Here is a 23,373-nt window from a genome sequence, read left to right on the forward strand (position 1 = left end):
GCACATTACATGAGCCAAAAAAAAAACCAAAACAAAACACAGACACATATTAGCTAAGATTTTTCTGCACATCATCAGAACAGCTTCCATCTATGGTCTAATATTAGGCATTCCAGACCTATTGAAACACCACTGTCCTGAACAAGCTCCAGTACTGTGTGAACATGCACAGATGTTCTCAGTTGGCAAAATATTGAGTAGCAAATCTGCCTTTTTTTGGGGGGGCAGCTGAAAATTCACCAGTCATCAGGTGGCAATACCAAGATGTGGGAGTATGGATGGGTGTGATCAGGTAAACTGTTAGTTAAAAAAGTACTGTGTGGCGGAGAAGTATTCTACCTGTGGATACATGAGGGCTGAAACATCTCAGGAGAGGGAGGGGACGGTTCATTAATGTATCGTTTCTATATGCAGCCTTGATCACTTGATGTGTACAGGTGTAATCAGCAGAAACTGGGAAGCCTTCCCACAAAAGTTAACATTCACAGGCATCTGCTGGAACTCAAGCAATTCAATTTATACCACCACAAATCAAAACAAAATCTCTACAGCATCCTGGGATATCTGGGAATTATCTATGACTGCACAGCTTGCTGGTTCAGAATCTATTCATGGAGACCAACTCAATGGCAGTTGTCCTTCTCACACTGAACTATACTTTTCCCAAAGTATTTGTTTTAATGGAAAGCTTATGGTCTTCACTAATATGTCCTTTTGTGCCTTATTAAAGAATGCAATATACCAACTGCAGCTGAGTTATTGGCTCATTTGTGTCTGTTTAGACCATGAAGCAATTTGTTACTGACGTGTGGGCACTTGTGCTTCTCTTCTCTGGCACTTGGTTGACGAACTAAGTCTCTGCACTTTTACATCTTGCTGAAGCATTCTTTAGCATTTGTCCAAACTTGAATTCCCTACCAAAAGAAGGAAAAAAAAGAACCTTTAAAACACTTATATGTAGTCTAGAGCAGAGTACAAGCAAGGCGGGCAAATCTTTTTTTGTGCCTGTTATGGTCCTTCGTAGTACCATAGGTACAGTCACCAAACTTCAACTTCCAGGTAAAGATTCAAGCAAGATGAATTTGATTTTTCTCAAATTCATCTTTAGTAGGCATTTGCCCATATTACAAAACAGTTTAGTAAAGCAGGAAACCCAAGTTACCAATCAGTGTTTCCATTCAGTAAGTTGGCAAGCCTATGATAGTGCCATGTGCACCATTCCTTAATCAAAAGACAGTGCACAGTTATTTTTCTCAGTCTTTGCAATCAAGTTCATCAAATATAAAAGCATTTAAACTATTAATTTCTAGAAGATGGTTTGTGTGGGAGACAGGATGCTGAACTTCTATAACGGATATGGGGGGTCTCAGAATCTTCCAAAATTCTTCTTGTCGCTCTCCTCTGGGCATTAGTCTAACATTGTCTGTAAAACTATAGTCATGCACAGCGCCAAGTGCACAGACGCACTACTGAACGTTCTGTAAAACTAAACTCAATTTATAACTCATTTTACACATGTGTTAATGCCAAAACAATTACAGCTACTGACTTTATTGAGAAGTAGGTCTGGAAAGAAAGTTTAATGAGCACGTTAACAAGAAATGCAGGGCATTTTGGCCAGGGGCAGATATGGCAGCAGAATCGATCCTTTTCTGCAATAGTTTAGCTTCTATAAAGGTATTTTGAAATAAAAAAAAATGGTTTGTACAACTGAGTGTTAAACCTCAATAGCTGAAAGCAGGAGAAACAGCAAGAAAAGCATTTTAATAAAAATATAGTCTAAGGCAGTGATTCTCAACAAGTGTGTCGCCAAGCACCAGCTGGTGTGTCGCAGGCTCCCCGGTCCTCCCGCTGGCCCGGCTGCTTCCCTCCCCCCCTTCCTTTCACCCCAGCGAGAAGTAGATCATCCTTCCACTAACGCTGCTGCACATTCTGATCAGCACATTCAAGCCCGGGAGGGAACAGCAGCAGCAGCTTTAGTGGAAGCTAACACAGCAACACGGCCTTTTCTTCTAGCTCCCACGACCCGGAAAAGGAAGTAGCATGCGCGGGAAGAAGAAACAGCCGTGCTGCATTCAAATATAGCGGCAGCATCGGCCTGGAGCAGCAGCCAGCGTGGCCTGGAGCAAAACAAGGATCAGCCTTAGGAGAGAAGGAGTGGAGTGTTACGCGCAGTGCTGGAAGGTGAACCTCCTCGCTGGTTGCTCGCCGTTTGTTTTACCCCTATCTAGTGAAAGGGTGACAGCTCGGGCGTTCCACGCACCCGCCGATCCCCCTCCTCCTCCCTCTTGGCAGAATCAGAGTGAGCCACGGAGTCGGTAGCGGCATGTCCCTGCCAACAGTATCCAAACTGGGGCTCTGAAAATTCAGAGTTTCCAGGAAAGTAAGTTGCAACTTTTCCCTGAGAACGGGGAGCATGAAGCAACAGTTGCCCCCCTACCCTATGGACTTTCCAGCTCTTCCTCCACAACCGTGCGATACCTGCGGGGCGAACATAGAGTCCCGTAGCCCACGCTGCTGGCCCCCATGAGGGGCAGTATAGGGAATGGGATGTGCTCCCGCAGGCAGAAGCAGGTACTACAGACCCTAGCGCTGCTGGCCGTCGTGATTGACTTCATATATGGTGCGTTGGTGAATTATGACCTGCAGAACCAGCTGAAGAAAGCCGAGGCGGTTGCACTCAAGGTGTAAGCTGTACATGAGCATTAAGTCTCGATTAGAAAAATCATTGCAAAAGGAAAGATTTGAAAATAAACAATTTTTTTGCCTATAAATCAAAGCAAAATAAACACTAAATAAAGGAAAGCAAAACTCCAGTAACAGAAACAGTGCACTGAATGTACAGCATCAAATGGTGAAGAATCAACATGAAGATCTCAAGAAACAATACTCAGAACAAGAGGAGGCAAAGCAGCGTTAGACCCCCATGGGACTCTTCTTTCTTAGGCTGTAGGGGCTGGAGGAGGAGGCTGCTGCAGCTGCTATGTGTACTCGGGGGGAGTGACTGAGTGAGACAGAGAATGAGCCAACATGTTATAAATGAAAAAGCATGTGTGTAAGAGAGAGAAGGCATGTGGGAGAGAGACTGATCAGAGAGGTGTGTGTGTGTGCGGTAAACGAGACTGGTCAGGGAGGTGACTATGTGTGAGAGAGAGACTGGTCAGAGAGGTGACTATGTGTGAGAGAGAGACTGGTCAGAGAGGTGACTATGTGTGTGAGAGAGACTGGTCAGAGAGGTGACTATGTGTGAGAGAGAGTCTGGTCATGGGTGTGTGTGTGTGTGTGTGATTAGTCTTGGGTCCTAAGTAAGAGGACTGTAAGGTCAGAGCTTCAGCAGCCCTTGCTGCTGCTGGTGTGTGCTATGGCCTGCAAGGGAAAGGAGTAGCAGAGTTGCTGGAGAGGGTAACGGGAGCTTTTTAAGTTTATTTTTCTTGATTGAATGTCATTTTAATTATTGGGTATTATGTGATGTGTCTGCTGTTTGAAATATTTTATTGGTGTTTGGAGAATTTTTAATAATTTTAATTAGTTTTTAATTGTTGGATATTATTCTGTTCATCAGCTGTTTTGAAACATTCTGTTTCTTACTATTTATAATTATTATTTTATATTACTTGAGGAATCTTTAAGTAGACAAGTGCAGACTAAATCTGAACTGGAAACAGTATGAACCCATACTCTGTATGCAGTGTAACAATGGAAAACTAAAAACATTAACTTTATGATCACTTTATTCTGTATTTGTTTGTGTTCTGCATGTGTGACTGAAGTGAGGCTTTCTGTAAGCTTGTAGTTTCTATAGCAGCTTGTCTTGTTCTGTTTTCCTAATAGGAGGTGTATTGGTGTTTAGGGTCTGGTTAAATATTTGTAGCATTGCCTTTTCATAAGCTGAGTTGTTACTGTTTGAGTGTGTTCCATAATGCAGGTGTAACTTTGTGCGGATTAGTTTGTGTGCATTATTGCAGATCCTGGGACTATCTTAGGTTCTATATTTCTGTTTCCATTTCTCCAGTTTTGCACTGCATGCAGAGTGCATTTTTTTTGGGTTTCCATTCCAGTTTGTGTCTCCATATTTGTAATTTGAGGTCTTTCTGTTCTTGGTGAAGGTTACTTCTGTGTATGTGACCAAGGTGAGGTATTTTACTAGCATGTAGGCATTTGTATCACTTATTTGTTGTGTTTTCTGAATAGGACATCCATTGGTGGTAAATTGCTACCTTTCATGAGTAAGGCTATTGCGACTGGTAGTGTTGCTGTTACTAAGATAACACCAGAAATATCTTTTTGTATAATGAGTTGTACAGGCAATGTCCTAGTTCTGCCTGCAACCATTTTTGGGGGGGTCCGGGTTCCTGTGTATGTAGTACATGTTTACATCTAGCCCCACGACGATCATGTGTTCAGTGTGTCATGCATGTGAGAACCATCTGTCAAGTGTATCCCAACAGTTAAAAGGTTGAGAACCACTGGCCTAAGGAACATCTGCTGTTTTATACAGATGCTAAGGAAAAGCAATGGTCTTGTGAAGTTCAGCTAGCCAAAAATTGAGCAATATGAAATCAGGAAGGCATAAATGAGGGGGTGAGAGAGATCCATTCTAGCAATGTGCCTTATCTGGACTTAGCCAGATAGGTAGACCATCAAGATCATAACAGGATAAGAATGGGAAAGCCAGGCAAAACAGCTCTTGGTAATTTCTTTAGAATCTGTAACATAGCAATGATAGAAGCTGAAGCCCAATTATCCCATCCAGTCTGCCCAGTGTCTTCCGATCTGATTCTCTAACACTAAAGGTATAAATTTTCAGACCAGTACCATCTCCCCCATGTCTTGTACGCATTCTCTCAACCTTGTTCCTATTCCAGTTCTCTGTATCTGTCCCAGGAATGTTTCAATTCTGTCAAAGTTCTGGCCTCCGCCCACTCCACTAGCGGGCTCTTTCAAGTCTCATCTTCCTCTTTGGTTCTTACAATTAATTTCACTCATTTTAATTAACACACTGTTGTGCTTATTGCCATCCTGGTAAGAAAGCAGATGCCTCCTTGCATCAGTTTCAGAATTTGCAGGGATTAGTCAGCTTGCACTGCTGGATGCTGCTCCACTTCCTCTGTTTAATAAAATGAAGGTACGGAAATTTGTTTCTAGAGATCTGAGTTCCGGGGTGTTGATTTCTAAGACTATCTATACACTATTAATAGCAACAAAGCCTTGGATGAATACATTAAAACTAGGAGCATGAAGAAAAAGACAAAACCTGAGATACAGTTTATCTGTTCTATGTCAAAACTCTGTTTTCTTGGATACAGCATCTAAGAACTAAGAACATAGGAACATAACAAACGTCTAAGAAGTAAGATGGGAGAATTAGAGTGTATAGCAGCGAACGATGAATAGACTTAATTGGCATCTCAGAGACATGGTGGAAGGAGGATAACCAATGGGACAGTGCAATACCAGGATACAAATTATATCGCAATGACAGAGAGGAGCATAAAGGAGGTGGGGTGGTGCTTTATGTATGGGAATGCACAGAGTCCAACAGGACAAAGATTCTGCATGAGACTAAATGCACAATCGAATCTTTATGGGTCGAAATCCCTTGTGTGTTGGGAAAAAGTATAGTGATAGGAGTATACTATCATCCACCTGGCCAAGATGGTGAGATGGACAGTGAAATGCTAAGAGAAATTAGGAGTGCAGTAATTGGTAGTGAGTAATAATGGGAGATATCAATTACCACTATACAGAAACAGTTAATAATTAATGTGCAACGAACCACACTTGTCTCACAAAAAGACGTCGCAAAAGCCAAAATTTTTTTAAATTTTTGTGTGCATAGAATTTATCTCGAAATGTGGACCATCATACCACCCTTGGTTGATTCAGGCAGTAAGCCACGCTTTCAACCACAACGGGTCACATTTAATCATCGGTCCAATAAAGTCTTTTGAATTGCTTCAATTTTCTATTTTATTAAATTTACTTTTTTTGTCGTTTTTTGTCCAGGTAAGAGGATTAGGCGACTGAATGCGGCATTAAACACCGTATGAATCAGACGAAAGCAAACATTAAGGTATTTAAATATTGAAGCAATTTTGGCGGGAATTAACCTTGTACTTTTTCAAGTCCAGACACTACAACTTTCCGATTAGGACATAGTCCCTGAAGCAGCACAATCGCGAAACGTACGTCGGGACTACAGGAGCTCTTAGTCGTATGAGCACCTTCAATCGGAAATCTTCGCCTATAAAGCACGGCAGTATTGAAGACAAAAGTTTGGAAGCGCGGCGGCGCTCCGCACAAGTAAGGAAATTCCGCTTCAAATATATTTACCCTAACATCGTTAAAAATATTTTATTATAAATGGACAAAAAACGACAAAAAAAGTAAATTTAATAAAATAGAAAATTGAAGCAATTCAAAAGACTTTATTGGACCGATGATTAAATGTGACCCGTTGTGGTTGAAAGCGTGGCTTACTGCCTGAATCAACCAAGGGTGGTGTGATGGTCCACATTTCGAGATAAATTCTATGCACACAAAAATTTAAAAAATTTTTAGCTTTTGCGACGTCTTTTTGTGAGATATCAATTACCCCATTATTGACTGGGTAAACATAACTTCAGGTCATGCTAGAGAGATAAAGTTCCTGGGTGGAATAAATGACAGTTCTTATGTTAACTCCAAGAGTTGTTACTAGAGAACAGTGGCGTAGCCACGGGTGGACCTGGGTGGGTCGTGGCCCACCCAATCAGCATTGCTCGGCACCAAGAAGAGGAGGCCTGTCGCAGAGATCATTCCGTGAGGCTTGATGCAGGGATGTAGAGCTCATCCCACACGGCCCGAGAAGAAGAGGCCAGACGCAGTTTGTGGAGCTCTTCCCGTGTGGCCCAAGAAGAGAAGACCCAACACAAGGCTGTCATGGAGTTCATCCTGTGTGGCCCAAGGAAGTAGCCAGTCATAGCAAGGAGGCCCAGGAGAGAGGGAGAGCCCTGATAAGAGTGTGTGGGAGTGAGAAGCCTGTGTGTATGTTTGAGAGACAGCACAAGAGTGAGAAGCACGTGTATGTGTGTGTGCACGTGCATGAAAGACAGCAAGGGAGCGAGAAGCCTGTGTGTTTGTGTGTGTATGAGAGAGCGAGCATGTGGGAATGAGCCTGTATGTGTTTTTGAGAGAGAAAGAGAGCATGTGGAGTGGAAAGCCTGTGTGGATATGTGTGTGAGGGAGAGAGCATATGGCTTTGAGATCCTATAGATGAGAGAGCAAGCATGTAGGAGTGGGAGTCTGCATGTGAGAGAGCATGTAAGAGTAAGAGCCTGTGTGTACGTGTGGGAGTGGGATGCAGCATGTGAGAGAGAGTATATGAGAGCCTGCATGTGAGAGTGGGAGCCTGGGTAAAAGAGTGTGTGGAGTGGGAACCTCTGAGGTAGAAAGGAAAGACGAGAAAACAGAAAGAATAAGAGACCTTGAAAAAGGAATTAGGAAAAGACAGGCAAGTGGAAAAAAAGAGACTGTGACCAGCTGATTAGAAAAATAAGGACAGACAACAAAGGTAAAAAAAAAATTATTTTGACTTTCAGTAACTGAAATATGCCATATTTTGGAATGTGCATATCATATATTTGTATTTTACTTTTTCTTCAGTATTCCACTGTTCACAGAGTCTGGTTTCTTGGGGTTTCCATTTCAATCTTGACTGTGTGTTTGTTTCTAATTTCTTATTCCCTCTGTGTTGCACATGTGTGACAGAGGTGCAGTATTTTGGCTAGTGTGTAGTTTCTGTGTAGGGATTTAAAGTAGTCTGGCTTGTTTGTCCAGTAGGTGGTGTATTAGTATTCTAGGGCTTGGTGTAATATTTGCTTGCTGCCTTTTCATAGATAAGGTTGCTGCTGTTTGAGTCCTGAGAGTAACTGCTGTTATGGTATGGTATGGTATGGCTTGGCAAGGTTCTAAATGTATTTTTTATTAAATTTTGTAGGGGTTTGTATTACTTCACAAAGTGCTTGTCAGTGGAGGGAGGCTGTTTTGCGGTTACTGAGGTGCCACCAGAATCTGAATATATTTGTTTTTTGCATGTTGGGTTATAATATGAACAATCCTAGTTCTGCTCGGCACCCACTGCAAGCCTTAAGTGTTATGATTATTGCTGTTTTATTATAGTTATGAGATATTCAGTATTTTTGACAGAGGATTCATAAAAGAATACATTGATATTTATTACATGATTGGATCTGATGTTTCTGTGACGTGTTCTTTGCTTACTTTTTATATGATATTGTTGTGTATTTATAAACTGCAATACATATAAAATAAATGAATGCATGATGGCTACTGCAGATTACAAAGAAATCCATTGTCAGGTGCATTCTAAGGTATTATTTATTGAGAAGATTACAACTAGTAGGGCTCAAACCTATATGCCTATTGCCCACCCATGTTAACCTTGGGCCCCCCCCAAAATTCAGTTCTAGCTACGCCACTGCTAGAGAACACGAATTTTCAAATAGTCAAAAACACAGAAGAAGATTAGTCTTAAGTTCCAACCAAGCCCTACCTTTTTGCACATACTAATCTGCATGACAGCATAACTTATAAGGGCCTCTTTCAAGTCACGGTTCTTTTGCTCTTTGAAGTGGTCAATATCTGCCCAAGCATTCTTCACAAATTCTCTGAAAGGAATACAGAGTCAGCAATTATTTAAGCCTTTCCATTCTCACCAATATTACACCGTTCTACCTTGATCACTATAAGGTGCCTTGAATAAAAGCAACATTTAATAACAATTTCGTTATAAGATTTGCTTGGCAGAGCCAATGTAGGAAATATCTGTTGCAATGAAATGGGGCATTACTAGTCAGGTCTAGAGTTGTGCTTTTGTTTGACATGAAATTTACCATTTTGTTTCATTTTGCTTTGAAAATGAAACAAAAGAAAAACAAATGAAATTTATTTTATTTTTCTTTTCATTTAAAAAAATATAAGAACATAAGAAAATGCCATAACTGGGTCACACCAAGGGTCCATCAAGCCCAGCATCCTGTTTCCAACAGTGGCCAATCCAGGCCACAAGAACCTGGCAAGTACCCAAAAACTAAGTCTATCCCATGCTACTGATGCTAGTAATAGCAGTGGCTATTCCCTAAGTATAATTGATTAATAGCAGGTAATGGACTTCTCCTCCAAAAACTTATCCAATTCTTTTTTAAACACAGCTATACTAACTGCACTAACCACATCCTCTGGCAACAAATTCCAGAGCTTTATTGTGCGTTGAGTGAAAAAGAACTTTCTCCGATTAGTTTTAAATGTGCTACTTGCTAACTTCATGGAGTGCCCCCTAGTCCTTCTATTATCCAAAAGAGTAAATAACCGATTCAATAGTAGCAAGGCCTTGGGCTCCCTTTCCCCACCACAAAAATTACAATTCTAAAAAATAAAACAAAGTCTTACCAGACCTTTTTTCTAGCACCCTTACCTTTCCTGACACCTCCTCCCTCCCCCAGCTTACTCAAAATTGTCTCTTTATAGGGCAGGAGCAATCCCTAGATGCTTCTGCCCCACCAATGCCCTATTCAAGATATGGCCTGTGGGCCCTAAGGCCGGCACCATTTTATTGTATGATTATTACTAGCTGCAGCACTGAAGGCCTGCTATAAGCATATCGAGTTAGTCAGGGAAGATGAAAAATGAGGGTAAATAGAAGCATTTAAAGAGAAATGCAAATTGGTGTATTATCCTCCAGATCCTCATCTTGTATATCCTTTAGTCTGTGACTAAAGAATAGTCTTTGACTATTAGAGTTAGGAATAAAAGATGTCTATGCCCAGGGAACCAGAATCCTTCATAAATGGCAAAGGAAGTTATCATGCTGTCACCTTTAAACTACCTAAATTCTTCTGAATAACTCAACTTAACTAATTAATGCTTTCAAGTGAGATATGGCCAGAGAGCAGATATCTATTACATAAACCTGTATGCACGAGCAAAGTCATCTACTTTTTCACTCATGTGTCTCAATGAAGAAATCACAAAAAATATGCCCTTAAACATCAACGTATTCCAGGACCCTCACACGCTGTAAACACACATCAAAGGAAGGGGGTATCACTGGTCTCAAATAATACACATTCAAAATAACCACATGTGCAGTGCCTGTTATATTTATTTGTAGGACCTACAACTTAATGAGTTTGACAGACGTACAAGCTCATTCTCCATGTAGAAGGTCCATTTACTTTATTTTAATCTCTAAATTTTTACGTTTTTATTTTAGTTATTTTAAACTCCACTGAGTTACTTTGAATAAAATTCTATGTCAAATGAATTGAAACTGCCGCACAAAATTCTAAATAAGTCATATGTGTCTAGAGCAAATGCTCACAAAAATGGTCTGACCTCTGTCCACTTAGAAAAGAGTCCCGTAAACACATCATATGGACCCATCAAATCGCCATATAATTAAGGAAAATACTCATCTGTGTCTTTGAAGGCAGAAAAGTCCATTGCAAACCAAGTCCCGACACGAACGTGTTTCGGACCATTCCAGGTCCTGCTTCAGGGGCAACAGACTCTTGAAAGTAGCTCTTCATAACCAGATACCAACTTTAATACTTTTTTTCAAAGTTGGTGTCAGGTTATGAAGAGCTACTTTCAAGAGTCTGTTGCCCCTGAAGCAGGACCCGGCATGGTCCGAAACACGTTCGGGTTGGGACTTGGTTTGCAATGGACTTTTCTGCCTTTAAAGACACAGATGAGTATTTTCCTTAATTATATGGCGATTTGATGGGTCCATATGATGTGTTTACGGGACTCTTTTCTAAGTGGACAGAGGTCAGACCATTTTTGTGAGCATTTGCTCTAGACACATATGACTTATTTAGAATTTTGTGCGGCAGTTTCAATTCATTTGACATAGAATTTTATTCAAAGTAACTCAGTGGAGTTTAAAATAACTAAAATAAAAACGTAAAAATTTAGAGATTAAAATAAAGTAAATGGACCTTCTACATGGAGAATGAGCTTGTACGTCTGTCAAACTCATTAAGTTGTAGGTCCTACAAATAAATATAATAGGCACTGCACATGTGGTTATTTTGAATGTGTATTATTTGAGACCAGTGATACCCCCTTCCTTTGATGTGTGTCAATGAAGTAAACCATCAACATATTTACTTATGCACATTTGTTGAAGTCAAACTATTTACATTAACATAGAAATGGCAGCAGAAAAGGAACAATGGTCCATCCAGTCTGCCCAGCAAGCTTCCCTTGGTAGTATCTGCCGTGCAGGTTAACCCTATGTATCAGTCATTTTTGCTTGATGTTCTTTGCTTAGGGACTTGGCTGTAGAAGCAGTCCTATGTTTTTTTTTAATGTCTAAGCATCAGTACCTCCAGACTGTAAAAAATAGTCATAGCTCATGCTGGTTGTCTCTGAATTCAATTTTCTCTTTCCTTTCAGCCCCTATCCCCCTCCTTCAAAGTAGATGCATTTAGCCAGATAGCTCAGAAGTTATACAGCTAAATTAATATTGGGGCACTTATCAGACTAAATTGTAGTCAAATACCTTATTATCCAGCTAAAATGTAGCCAGATAACTTAGGGTTGTTTTGAGGGGGGAGTTACGTTAGCCGGATAGGTTATCCAGCTAAATCTGATATTCAAAGTTAGCCAGCTAAGGCTGGGTCGGGCCAAAGAGCTGTCCTAATGTTAGCTAGATAAAGTTAGCCAACTAAATGTAAGATAGTAGACTATATTCAGTAGCACAGTTGAATTATTGAACATCTCTCCAAAGTTAGCTGGATAAGTTTATTCAGCTAACTTTGCTATCCAAACTGTGACGGAATATGGACCTCTAAGCATTTAAACAATTTACCACTATATATTAATTACACTATCAAATATGAGGTTAAGCAACTTTAGCATTACCATTTTCAATCTAGGTGACACTGCACAGATAGTTTTTGATATCCAATTACAAAAGCTGTGTGGAATATTTAATAATTGCTGAAACTGTTCTTGCTGACAAGGCAGTAAAAATTATACCTGCTCTCTAGGTTTTTAGCCTTCAACTGTTCTTCATCTTCTTCTATCTGTTCTTCTAGCACTTTTATCTTTGATTCTCTTTGCTCAGGTGTTTCCTGTCCAAACAGCTTGCTGGTCATCCCTTTTAAAGAGAAGGTCCGCACAGTCTAGGAGTAAACAAAAATAGGACATGAAGGCTCATCACGTGCGACACTTTTCTGATTGTTCAAGTGGGATTACAAACATTACAATAGTTTCATTTGTTAAAATGAGCCACCTAGATAAGCAACCTGTGACTATGATTGGCTGCAGGGCCAGGAGTTGATAATTGAGAAATACCTCGAAAGGGGGAAAAAAAAAAAGGGAAGCCAAGAATCCTTTACCAAACCTTTTAAAAATGACTTCTAACGGTTGTGCCATATTTGTAACGGGAACTACCACATGGGGTCTTACTAGCAATTTTAGAAACATGCACCAGAGTGACAAGAAAAATGGCCAGCGTTCCTTTGGAGATTGAAGTCCCTTGGGGGTTCAGCCATTTCTACAATGCTATTTTACAGTACAGAGGAACCTTCATCTACTGGTGGTAAGTTTGGACTTGCTGGAAAGAGGCTCTTAAATCTTAAGACAAAATAAAATACAATTTTTGGAGAGTTAAACTGTTACTGGCTGTTTAGATTATCTGCTCATTTTAAGGTTAGTATTTGTTTACCAGTGTTAGAATTGTTTGCACTGTGGGAAAATAAACTGCGTCTCTGAGCCAGTAAGATATTTCTTTGCCAGTGTTTGTATTGTGAGTTTGCAAAAGTCATTTACTTGATCTGAGAAGATGACAGTACCTTTTCCTGGGCAACTAATTACTAGTTTGATTCCCACCCTCCTCCCTGTTTCATTACTGATAGATTATCACCTCCACTGAGACAAATGTCTTCAAAATAAGTCAATATTAATCACAAAAAATATGCCCCAAAAATACCTGAATTCCAGAGACCCTCAAAGAAGTTATACCAATGAAATAAGTCATTGGTCTACTGGTCATATTTCAAGAATTATTGCAATTTGTATTATTTATTTTTATTTTTTATTTATTCAGTTTGTAGGATTGACACTGAATCGGCTTCTCAAATTGGAAAGCCACTCTCAGTTTAAAGTCCACTTTACTTTATCAATGTATTAATAACTAAAAAACCTTTTTTGAAAACTTTTTTACCAGTTTCATACGAGTTGAGTACCCCAAAGATAGATTTATTTCGTTTCAAAGTGAGAAGATCCAAATCGAATAGTACTTATCTTGTCGGACATATGACAATCAAACCCCTACATGAATTCATGTTTCGAATGCCAAGCTGCATGAGGGGGTATCTTCTTCCAAACACTCACGTCACCCAACCTCAAGAGGTCCATCCCAATTGAAGATTTCTATATACAAATTCACTTCATCCTATTGAACTTAGTCGATCCTCATACAAATACATTTAAATAAATTTAAAACATGGCAGGGGAGGAGGTATTTATGTTCTGAAAGGAAATGACGTTCAAGCCAATCAAAAATGTTTTTTAGACTGATAGGATAATCAATTACTCATCCTAATGAATACCAGTTGATTGATTCAGGGGCTACTGTGGCCCCCATCGCAACTCTTTGTACTTATAGATAAGACGTGTCCAATTTTTAAAAAGTTGTGAAACAATTCCAGTTCCAATAAAGCCGACAAAAAACTAGTTGGAACCCTATGTGGACGAGGACGTGACAATAGAATATTTCCCATCAAAACAAAAACCTCTCTCTGAGGGACTTTAGTATATAACGCCTCAATATCAAGGGTAACTAGAAAGCACTGATGTGGAAGAGGTGGTAAATCATGCAATAAAGGTAACATAAGAGACATATCCTGTAAAAATGAGGCGTCCCTCAGAGAGAGGTTTTTGTTTTAATGGGAAACATTTAATCGTCACGTCCACATAGGGTTCCAACTAGTTTTTTGTCTGCTTTATTGGAATTGGTACTGTTTCACAACTTTTTTAAAAAATTTGACACGTCTTATTATCTACAAGTACAAGGAGTTGCGATGGGGGCCACAGTAGCCTCTGATATATCAAATCTGTATGTGTCTGTTTGAAGATAAAATTTTGTATCCTTCCATTTGGTTTCGTAATATCTTGATGTGATGTCAGTATATAGATGACGTTTTCTTCATTTGGTACACAAATATTGTGCAGAACAACCTCCGTTCAAAATATGAGTCATATATCTACATCAGAGGGACACTCGGCAATATTATAATGCCACCATGATTTTTTATTTAATTTTTAATTTTTAAACCTTTGTACATACGTAAATTACCCCTAAATGTGGACCATATGCATATATATAAAAATTTTAATAAAACATATCATATTACATCATATCTCATTTATCCATAATACCATTCACACCACTCATTCATAAAGTACAGGCTGAGGGAAGCAGGAGAAATACGGAGGAGATTGACTATGAAATTTATACTTCATTGATCCCGAAAATTTCGGAGGTCAGATTCGCTTGCGATACAATGATACATATTGCGGAAAGCAGACTGTGATAGAGACGTTGGTCACAATTTTGAACAAGGATATGAACAACAACGCCGCTTTGGTAGTTAAGAAGAATTTGATGTTGACAGAGTGAGATATAATATTTATACGGATGTTACAACGGTGTATGGGACCATTGTGCATTTTGATTGAAGTCACAAGATATATGCATCAGAAAACAACGCAACGTGAAATAGAATAAGAAGCATTGAAGACCAAAAAATTCTTGTAACATTTTATGTTATATTCTCGGGGATAAATAATAAATACATTGAATTTAAGAGTCCACAGCATGTAAGTTTAAAAATTTTTTTTCCCTGAAGAAGCCTGTTAGGTCAGGCGAAACGAGCGGTCTCGTCGGGAACAGCATAAAAATGTTAATGGATCTTTTGAAAATGATGACTTCAAAAAGTTAAAATTGGGGAAAGTTTGTATATGTATATTTATTATATATATATGTTTTAGAAGGGAATCGGGATGCACTGTATATGTACTTTATGAATGAGTGGTGTGAATGGTATTATGGATAAATGAGATATGATGTAATATGATATGTTTTATTAAAATTTTTATATATATATGCATATGGTCCACATTTAGGGGTAATTTACGTATGTACAAAGGTTTAAAAATTAAAAATTAAATAAAAAATCATGGTGGCATTATAATATTGCCGAGTGTCCCTCTGATGTAGATATATGACTCATGTTTTCTTCATTTGGACATCATCGGTTGCAGACCTACAGGATTTTTTGAAGTGATTGAATAATGAAGATGTAAATCTCAAGTTTTCTATGCAATTCCATCAGGTTTCCATTTCGTTTTTAGATATTACAATCTTTAGGGATGGAGATTGTTTACATACTACTTTATTTTGAAAAGAGACGGATCAAAATCAACTACTGAGATATTCAAGCTACCACCCAAAAAGATTGAAGGACAGTCTCCCGGTATCCCAATTATTATGATTGAGAAGGATATGTTCTACAGAGGCAGAATTTAAGTCTCAAGCAGTGGATTTGTTTTCACGTTTTTCACAGAGGGGGTACCCTTGGGTCGGTTATTAAAAAAGCTTATCAGCAAGCTTTGTTTGCAAATCGGTCATTACTGTTAAATTATCAACAGAAAATTGAAGACAAGGGTTTGACATGTGTGGTACATTATTCTGACCATGTAAAAGAGGTGGTGGACATTCTTCGCTCACATTGGTCTATACTGGTGTTTCATAAGGTTTTTCAATTGAGTCCCAGATTTGCATACTCTCGGGATCAGAACATCCAAGATATAGTGATTCATTCCACCTTTCAGTCAATATCAAATGCAAGTTGTGAGCACTTTATGAAAGGACATTTCCCATGTGGCGCATGCGACATGTGCACTCAAGCGTTGACAGGCTTGCAGTGGCATCATCCAAGTTCGAACCGCACTGTTTCTTTGAGGTCCCTTACTTCCTGTGATTCAGAGAGAGTTATTTATGTTATTCAATGCCCGTGTGACCTGATTTATGTTGGACGGACTAAAAGGAAAATACAAGTACGTCTCAGGGAACATAAAAGCTGCATTAAGACTTTAAAAATGACAGCAGTATCATTTGGGCCGACATGGATGACCAGCATCCAACAATCTCAATTTTCGGCAATCTCTCCATAATATCTTGGATTTTTGTACTAGGCAGACAGCATACTTCTCAATTTAATATGTCTGGTTGGCAGATTAATGCTTCCATGCCCCTCAGAAGTGAGTCAACTGTCTCCACTATCCTCTGTCTCCTAGATGCAGTGGTTGTTGATCTCACAGCTTTGGGTTTGCATGTTTCATTTTCTCCTCATCCTGGAATATTTTCTCAGACAGATCATTTGATGCTCTGAGATGTATAGCGAGGTGGTCACCTTGAGAACCCCCATGTTTCTCCACAACTGAAGGGATACCCTCATCTCAGTAGGTTATGAATACTTTGGGGAATAATAGTTGATATTGTTGATCCCACTGGCTTTGAAGGACCCAAATGTAAGAACAAGCCAAATAAACTACATGCACCGCTACAGCCATGTGTCCCAGAATAACCAGAGCAAATCTCACTGGTGCTTGATCCTGCTGTAGAAAAGAGTGCACTAGGCCCATCAGAAATGTGGCTCTTGACTAGAAGAAAAGATTCTCTTTGACTGAGTTTATACAGGCTCCTACGAACTGAATTCTTTGAAATGGGTCAAGTCAGACTTGCAGAATTTGACCAGGAATCACAGAGATTGGAGAAGTCGAATGGTTGCTTCGAGGGACTCCAGAACTCCTGTCAGAGATGGGTCAGACACCAAACAACTGTCCAGTTAAGGGAATTAAGCAGACTCTCTGCCAATGCAGATGGGCAGCCACTACTGCAAGGCATTTTGTAAACACTCAGGGCCGCAGAGAGGCAAAATAGAAACATCCTGTACTGATAGTGCAGGTCCTTCACCACAAACTGGAGGAACTTCTGGTAGGAGGGGTGAAGAGAAATGTGTGCATAAGCATCTTTCAGATCAAGAGCCTTCATCCAATGCCCTAGTTGAATGAAGGGAAGAATCATCTTGAAAGAGTTCATCTTGAACTTCTCCTGAACTAACCGTTTGTGCAGCCCTAACAAGTTTAGAATATATCTCAATCCCTTTGACTTTTTGAGGAATCAGAAAATACTGAATAGAAATCTGGCCACACTTCCATGAAGGGACAAGCTCAAGAGCAACTCTACATTCAGCTGCAGCTGGGTAGATTGAGAGGGATTGTAGATGAAGATTGAAGCCTTTTAGGTTAGGAGGAGGAGGAGGAGGAGGATGGTAGCCAGACTCCATAATTTTCAAGACCAACTGGTTTTTGGTGACACTAATCCATTTCAGAAGGAAAGATTGGATCCTCCCACTCAATGGGTGGAGGCAGACATCAAAAACTGCTGCTGCGGCTTCAGTTGATGCCTTTTCTTCTGCCAGCCTCTAGCAGGCAGCTGCTGATGAATGATAGAAGCCAGAGGGCATTGAAAAGTACAGAAATAGCATCTTTGGAAGAATGGATGCTTGTAGAAAACATTGTGTCATTGGGCTGGCGCCAGCTTATCCCATACTGCCACTGACAGAGTGAACTGATGCTCCTGAATCAGTGCCACTGCCTCCTTCTCCTTGATGCCAAGCAAGCTGTGCACAACACAGGAAACATCTGCCAGATGGTCATGGACATCATTATGCAGAACACTCGCTTTCAACTATATGAACGTTTGAGCCCCAACAGAAGCGGCCTAAGACTTGGCCAGAGTTTAAAAAGCTTGATCCATAGAGTAGATGAAATGCATCTTATAATACTCTATATCTTCCCCAACAGAAGCGGCCTAAGACTTGGCCAGAGTTTAAAAAGCTTGATCCATAGAGTAGATGAAATGCATCTTATAATACTCTATATCTTCCACAGCTCGATGTAATTTCACCTATTCCAGACCTGACGATTCCAAAGTTTTCAGTTTCTGCACACATTTATTCAAATACTGTACCATGTATAGTTGATGAGCCACAATCCGGGTGCTAAGCATGAATCCCTGGAAGACCTTCTTCCCAAACATATTTAACATCTTTAGGTTCTTCCCAGGTGGTGTGTTAGATCATGAGTACACTTCACATGTTTCACCGCTGACTTCACCAGTACAGAGTGGTGCAGTAACTGAACCACTCAAACTCAGGGAGGCCTCTATTCTATATTTCAGATCCAGTTTTTGGGCCATCAAAAGTCATGATATCTGCATCTGCCACATCCTTATCTATAAGGCTTTGAGGAGCAGACCCAGCATCTGCTAGTGGCTGAAGAAACTGAAGCAGCCTGAAGACATATGCTCTCAGGTCTACCTTGTTTCTGGCACTGATAGAAAGCATCTTGCCAGCTTATCCAACATGAGTATCAAATATCTTTTAGGGGAAATGATTGCTGAGGCAAATCTGGTAAAGGGTCAAAAGGAATCGTATAGAATCTTCTTTCTCCCCTGACCATAGTGGTATGCTAAGCCACAACCCTATCAATGATGGCAGTGACCAGGGAGAAGATTTCTGCTGTTCTGAAGTGGAAGCTTCTGGGAGAAACTCAGAATGCCACTTCTTCCTTTTCTGATCACTAAAGGGACTCCCCCTGGGGGAGGTGAATCTATGACTTAAAGGAGATGACTTACTCTCACTGCTAGAAGCCCCTGAGGGACTTTAAGCAGCACCCTATGGGTAAAAATGTTCTCCATTTTGGATAGGAAAAGCTCCTACCTCCCTCTCAAGTCCTCAGGGACTAAAAAGGCAAAATTATTCACAAGCTCTGACAGATGGGCTCCAACTGGCTAAGGGACCCTCTATGCTGGAGGTCAAGGAGAGATATCTGCCTTAGACTCAGATCAGCTCTTCACTTAAGGCCTAATGATGATGTCAGTGCTGAGTGAGAGTTTGGAACTGCAGTAGTGGCTATAGCTGCGATTGTCTCTGGAGCACTCCATGCTGAATGTATCAATTTCCTGTTTATCAATGCCATGTCCAATGGATGGTGCCAGAGGCACTGCCTTCTGCACCATAGCAAAACTTATTTCTTAAAAATATTTTCATCCCGCACAGAGGTACTCTGCCTTGACAAGGATGGACTATAACAGACCTCGCCATGAAGCCGCTCTATGCTGAAGAGATGAAATGCACCCTGGACTACGCTGGGTCCAGATAGAACAGGTGGCTTGGCGTCATGTTGCTCTTCCCCACCATGAGCAAGGCTGGCACCTGCACTAGGAAGGTCCTGTCCCATCTTGAAGTTGAGGCTGGCTCCACTTTCACAGAGAACTGTGCAGATGATACAGGCTTCTTTGGCACCCTTAGTCAATATCAGAGTTTCTCCCTCTGCATGAGTCCCCAAAATATCAGATAGTGTGACAGCTAAGATTTAAAACAAAGGAGTTAAGACTTGTGCATTTGGGGCATAGAACTCTAGAACAGCAGAACATGGTGAGAAGTGATTGAATAACAACCACCACATAGAAAAGGCATCTGTCAGTTATATTTGGTCCAGTTTTAGAGGCTACATCCTTGAAGGTAAGAGCAGAGGCAATTTAGAGGGTAGCAGCAAAACTATGCTGAGACTGCCACTATAAATCTATAAGGTGATATATAAAAGCATAAAATGTTTATAACCCTGGAGGAGAGAGAAGGGGAATATCATAGAGATTCAAATACTTAAAGCATTTACAGAAAGATAAGATTTCTCGCTGAAAAGGTCATTTTAGAACAGCTGTCCAAGTCCATCCCTACCACTTGCTCTCCATCCCCTCCCACAAGCCTATCCCCAATAGTCTCACTTGTTCTCCCAAGTCTGTCCCTTCTTTCTCCCCTTTCTTTCCCAGTCTGTCTCCACTAGTTTCTATCTCCCACCCGTTAGTTCCTTTACGCTCCCCTTCTAGTCACTTCCTCTTGCCCCAGTCCGTCCCAAGTCTCTCTCTTCCCTCCAGCCTGTTCCCCCTCTCTCCCTCCCATCCCGGCCTGCCCCTACCAGTCGCTCTCTTTCTCCAGCTCATTTCCACTAGGCTCTCTCTCTCTCTGGCCCTTTCCTCAAACCATCTACTACCTTATCTCTTACCTCCGATCCCCACCACTTTATATCTCCCTATCCACCACCGTATTTGCTGCACTGCTAATTTGGTCACTGCTGCTGTTCTCAGCTCATTGAATCTCACCGCAACTAGTGTTCATGCTACCACTGCAACTGTTCCCACCGCCAATTCTACCATTGCTGCTTCTCTTTATGGCCTGCACTGGCCTCTACTAAGCCCATCGTCACCACCACTCCTGTTCCAGTCCACCGCAGACTGTCCTCGATAATGTCACCACTGCCATTGATCTCCATGGCCCTTGTGGACTGCACTGTTCTACAGCAAGGGGTCAAAATACAAGGCTGGATAACATTTCATACGAAAGGGCAGTAGATGCATTACAGATCATATCTACAAGGTTTATAGGTTTTAACCTAAGTATATCATTTTTTTCCACATAACTTTTGTAAACATGCATGATATCATCATCAGGGTTACTGATTTTCACAGGCCTGTACCATTCCTGAGTTACTTTATACAGCCTTTAGCACAAGCTGCAGTTCTGCATTTGCAGATTATTGCATAAAACTGGGCCTCTGTAAACAGCATAAATCACTGTGCTGTAAATTACTCTGAGCCACTACAAGACCCTAAGGCTCGCAGGCTGCATCACCTCATAACCAGCTGTCAGCGAGCTACATGTTAAATGTCATTTATGGGTCACAGCTTAAGTAGCTTGGATCTCCAAAAACTGGGATTTAGACCAAGGAATTGGAAAGTGAGACCTACCCCCGTTGCCAGCTCCTCGCACTGCTGTTTCTTTGATGTCAGATCCAGAGCTGCCATCTCCAAATCACACTGCATAAGCTCATGCTTCCTGCACACTGCCCTGAAATCACAATTATTGAAAGACTGGATACTTAATACTTTATTTTGTTACTTTCTTCCTTTAACAATGGAGGAAAACGTTTCCTTTTTGGGGATAAATGCAGATTGTTGTTGTAATCAGTCATGGATTCAAAAGGTACCATCTAAAAAAACTGTTGTCAGATTGCAATTACTACAACAAATAATTTATATATAAAATCCTACATTTCAATCTGTGTCAAGACTGTAAAAGAATGATTCCATATCAGCTAGTTTTGAGCAATGTATTTTCATTTTCATTTCAGGTGTAGATCTTTTCAAATTCAGGAAAGTTTTAAAAACCTGCTTGATGAATGAAATTGTTATTAAACAGAAGGTCCTGGTAGAGAGGAATTAAAAATTTGCCCAGAAGTATTGAGGATGATGTTATGTATTTTGATCCTATGAGTTTTGTAATTCTTTATATTATGTTTTGAATTATGTTGTCACTTAGGAAGATATTTTCTGTTAGGCGATAAATAACATGATTTTAAATAAAGTGTTTCCTCCCTTTGCCTTCAGATGAGAAGGGAAGTGGGACCATTTCATTAATGATAAGTCACTTAAAGATTTTCCAACACATTTAACAAGATGTAAAAAAAAAAAAAAAAGATGTCAAGTGAACATTTTAAGACTAGTATGATCCTAAAGAGGAGGTCACACCAAGGATTTGTCTAATCTCATGGCAGTATGGAATTTGGAAGCAGTCTTCTCAAGAAATGTGTCCTCAAAGTTAGTCCTTTACCATCAGTAACCTAAGTGACACAAGGAACTCTACCTGAAACGAAGGCAAGCACGATTCAGGTTGGCATCCCAGCCATTGCACAACCGCAATTCCTGGGGGTCAGACTTAGGGTGCACACTTGCCTGGTTCCTGAAGGAAGTATGTTCTGTGACTCTGAGCCAACAGCTGTCATTACATTGGCTGGACTAGATAGGAGGCGGAAGATTAAAAAATAAATAAATAAAAAATGGGAAAACCTGGGAAGCTGCAGATTGAAGGCTCTTGCATCTAGAAGCCCTAAGGAGCGACAGGAAACTGCTAGGCCAAAACAAAAAATAAAGTTTGTGTGATCTTTACAATCAAATAGTTGTTTTGACACAGTCTACCCATCAATTACAGGCCAATGGCATCAACCCCGCTACATATATATTCTATTAAAATCATCTGCATCATTTTATAACTCACAAGTTAATTTCCACTGAAAATGCTTTAAAATATAATTTTGGTGTTTGATCATAAGAAGATGATAGTGGGTTTTATCGCATTTTTATTTAAATAAGATGGATTTCACACCTGAAGCTTCAAAACTATATAATCTTGTTCAGAATAGAGTTGGCTGATAAAGTTTCTGCAACTGTAAAAGCTGAACTGTAAATCTATATTTTTCTTTTAAATTAAAACTGGAAAAATGTATTTAACGGCCATAGGGAGGATAATTTTTCTAACAACCTGCACAAGTTAGGCATTGCCTTTGCACACAAGTTACCCCAATATTCAAAACTGCACTTACTTATTTAGCACTTATTTATTTATTTAGCACTTTTATATACCGACTTTCCAATAACAGAGTTACTGATCAATTCGGTTTACATTCTAAACAGAAACATTGACAAGTTAATGTCTTACAATGAACAGGTAGCAGGAACTTGGATACAGATATATGGGGTTAATAACATAACGTAAATGCTACGGAGCCAAATGTTGGCTAAGGAAATGGGTGATAGGTATAAGGCTGGGTATTTGATTTTTAAGACTGGGTATTTGATTTTTAGACTGCCAAGGATTTGATTGTAAGGCTGGGTATTTGATTTTTAGACTGCCAAGGATTCATAGATGACCTGATAGTTCTTTGGGGGTACTAGAGAGAACTAGAGATGATTTATATAGTTCTCTGCTGGTTACCAAAGAAGGGATCCTTGGCAGGGAAAGTTCCGCAGATTGATGATTATGAGAAAGCTTGGTTACTTAGATAAGTTCACTTTGAAAATTCACTCTAAGTGTAGGGAGAAATCCCATATTTTACCACTGAAAGCACCAAAATGAATCATAATAGCCAAAGAAGTATGCAGACAAATACTGACAGGCCAAAACATGTCACACTGAAAAAGAAGAAACTTTGGCCAGATGAGAACTGTAAATCAGAACTGTAGGATGCTATCAAGACCTGCCTGTTTGCAAGTGCCTGTGTAAATAAGACCAAGGCAAAGGGACAATGCAACAACTTACTCATAAGCAGGAGTCATTTACCGGCCAAGGGAGTCCAGAAGTTAGAAGGACCCTCACCCTTGTAAGAAGGGAGGGCAGT

The 23,373-nt window shown here is 40.1% G+C and overlaps 1 protein-coding gene across 4 annotated transcripts in view; it reads right to left on the reverse strand.

Moving 5' to 3' along the window:
- Positions 1 to 822: 822 nt before the first annotated feature.
- The window catches only part of SNX4 (sorting nexin 4), a 171,478-nt gene continuing 148,927 nt past the window's right edge, over positions 823 to 23,373 (reverse strand). For all 4 annotated transcript variants that reach the window (XM_029605279.1, XM_029605281.1, XM_029605280.1 and 1 more), the window contains exons 11-14: positions 20,948 to 21,047; positions 12,046 to 12,191; positions 8,555 to 8,669; positions 823 to 914 (exon numbers count right to left, since the gene is read on the reverse strand). In XM_029605279.1, the coding sequence (XP_029461139.1) occupies positions 867 to 914; positions 8,555 to 8,669; positions 12,046 to 12,191; positions 20,948 to 21,047 (409 nt within the window). In that variant the 3' untranslated portion in view covers positions 823 to 866. The remainder of the gene's footprint in view (positions 915 to 8,554; positions 8,670 to 12,045; positions 12,192 to 20,947; positions 21,048 to 23,373) is intronic.

Source organism: Rhinatrema bivittatum, chromosome 6 (assembly GCF_901001135.1).
Source record: "Rhinatrema bivittatum chromosome 6, aRhiBiv1.1, whole genome shotgun sequence".
Classification (NCBI taxonomy): domain Eukaryota; kingdom Metazoa; phylum Chordata; class Amphibia; order Gymnophiona; family Rhinatrematidae; genus Rhinatrema; species Rhinatrema bivittatum.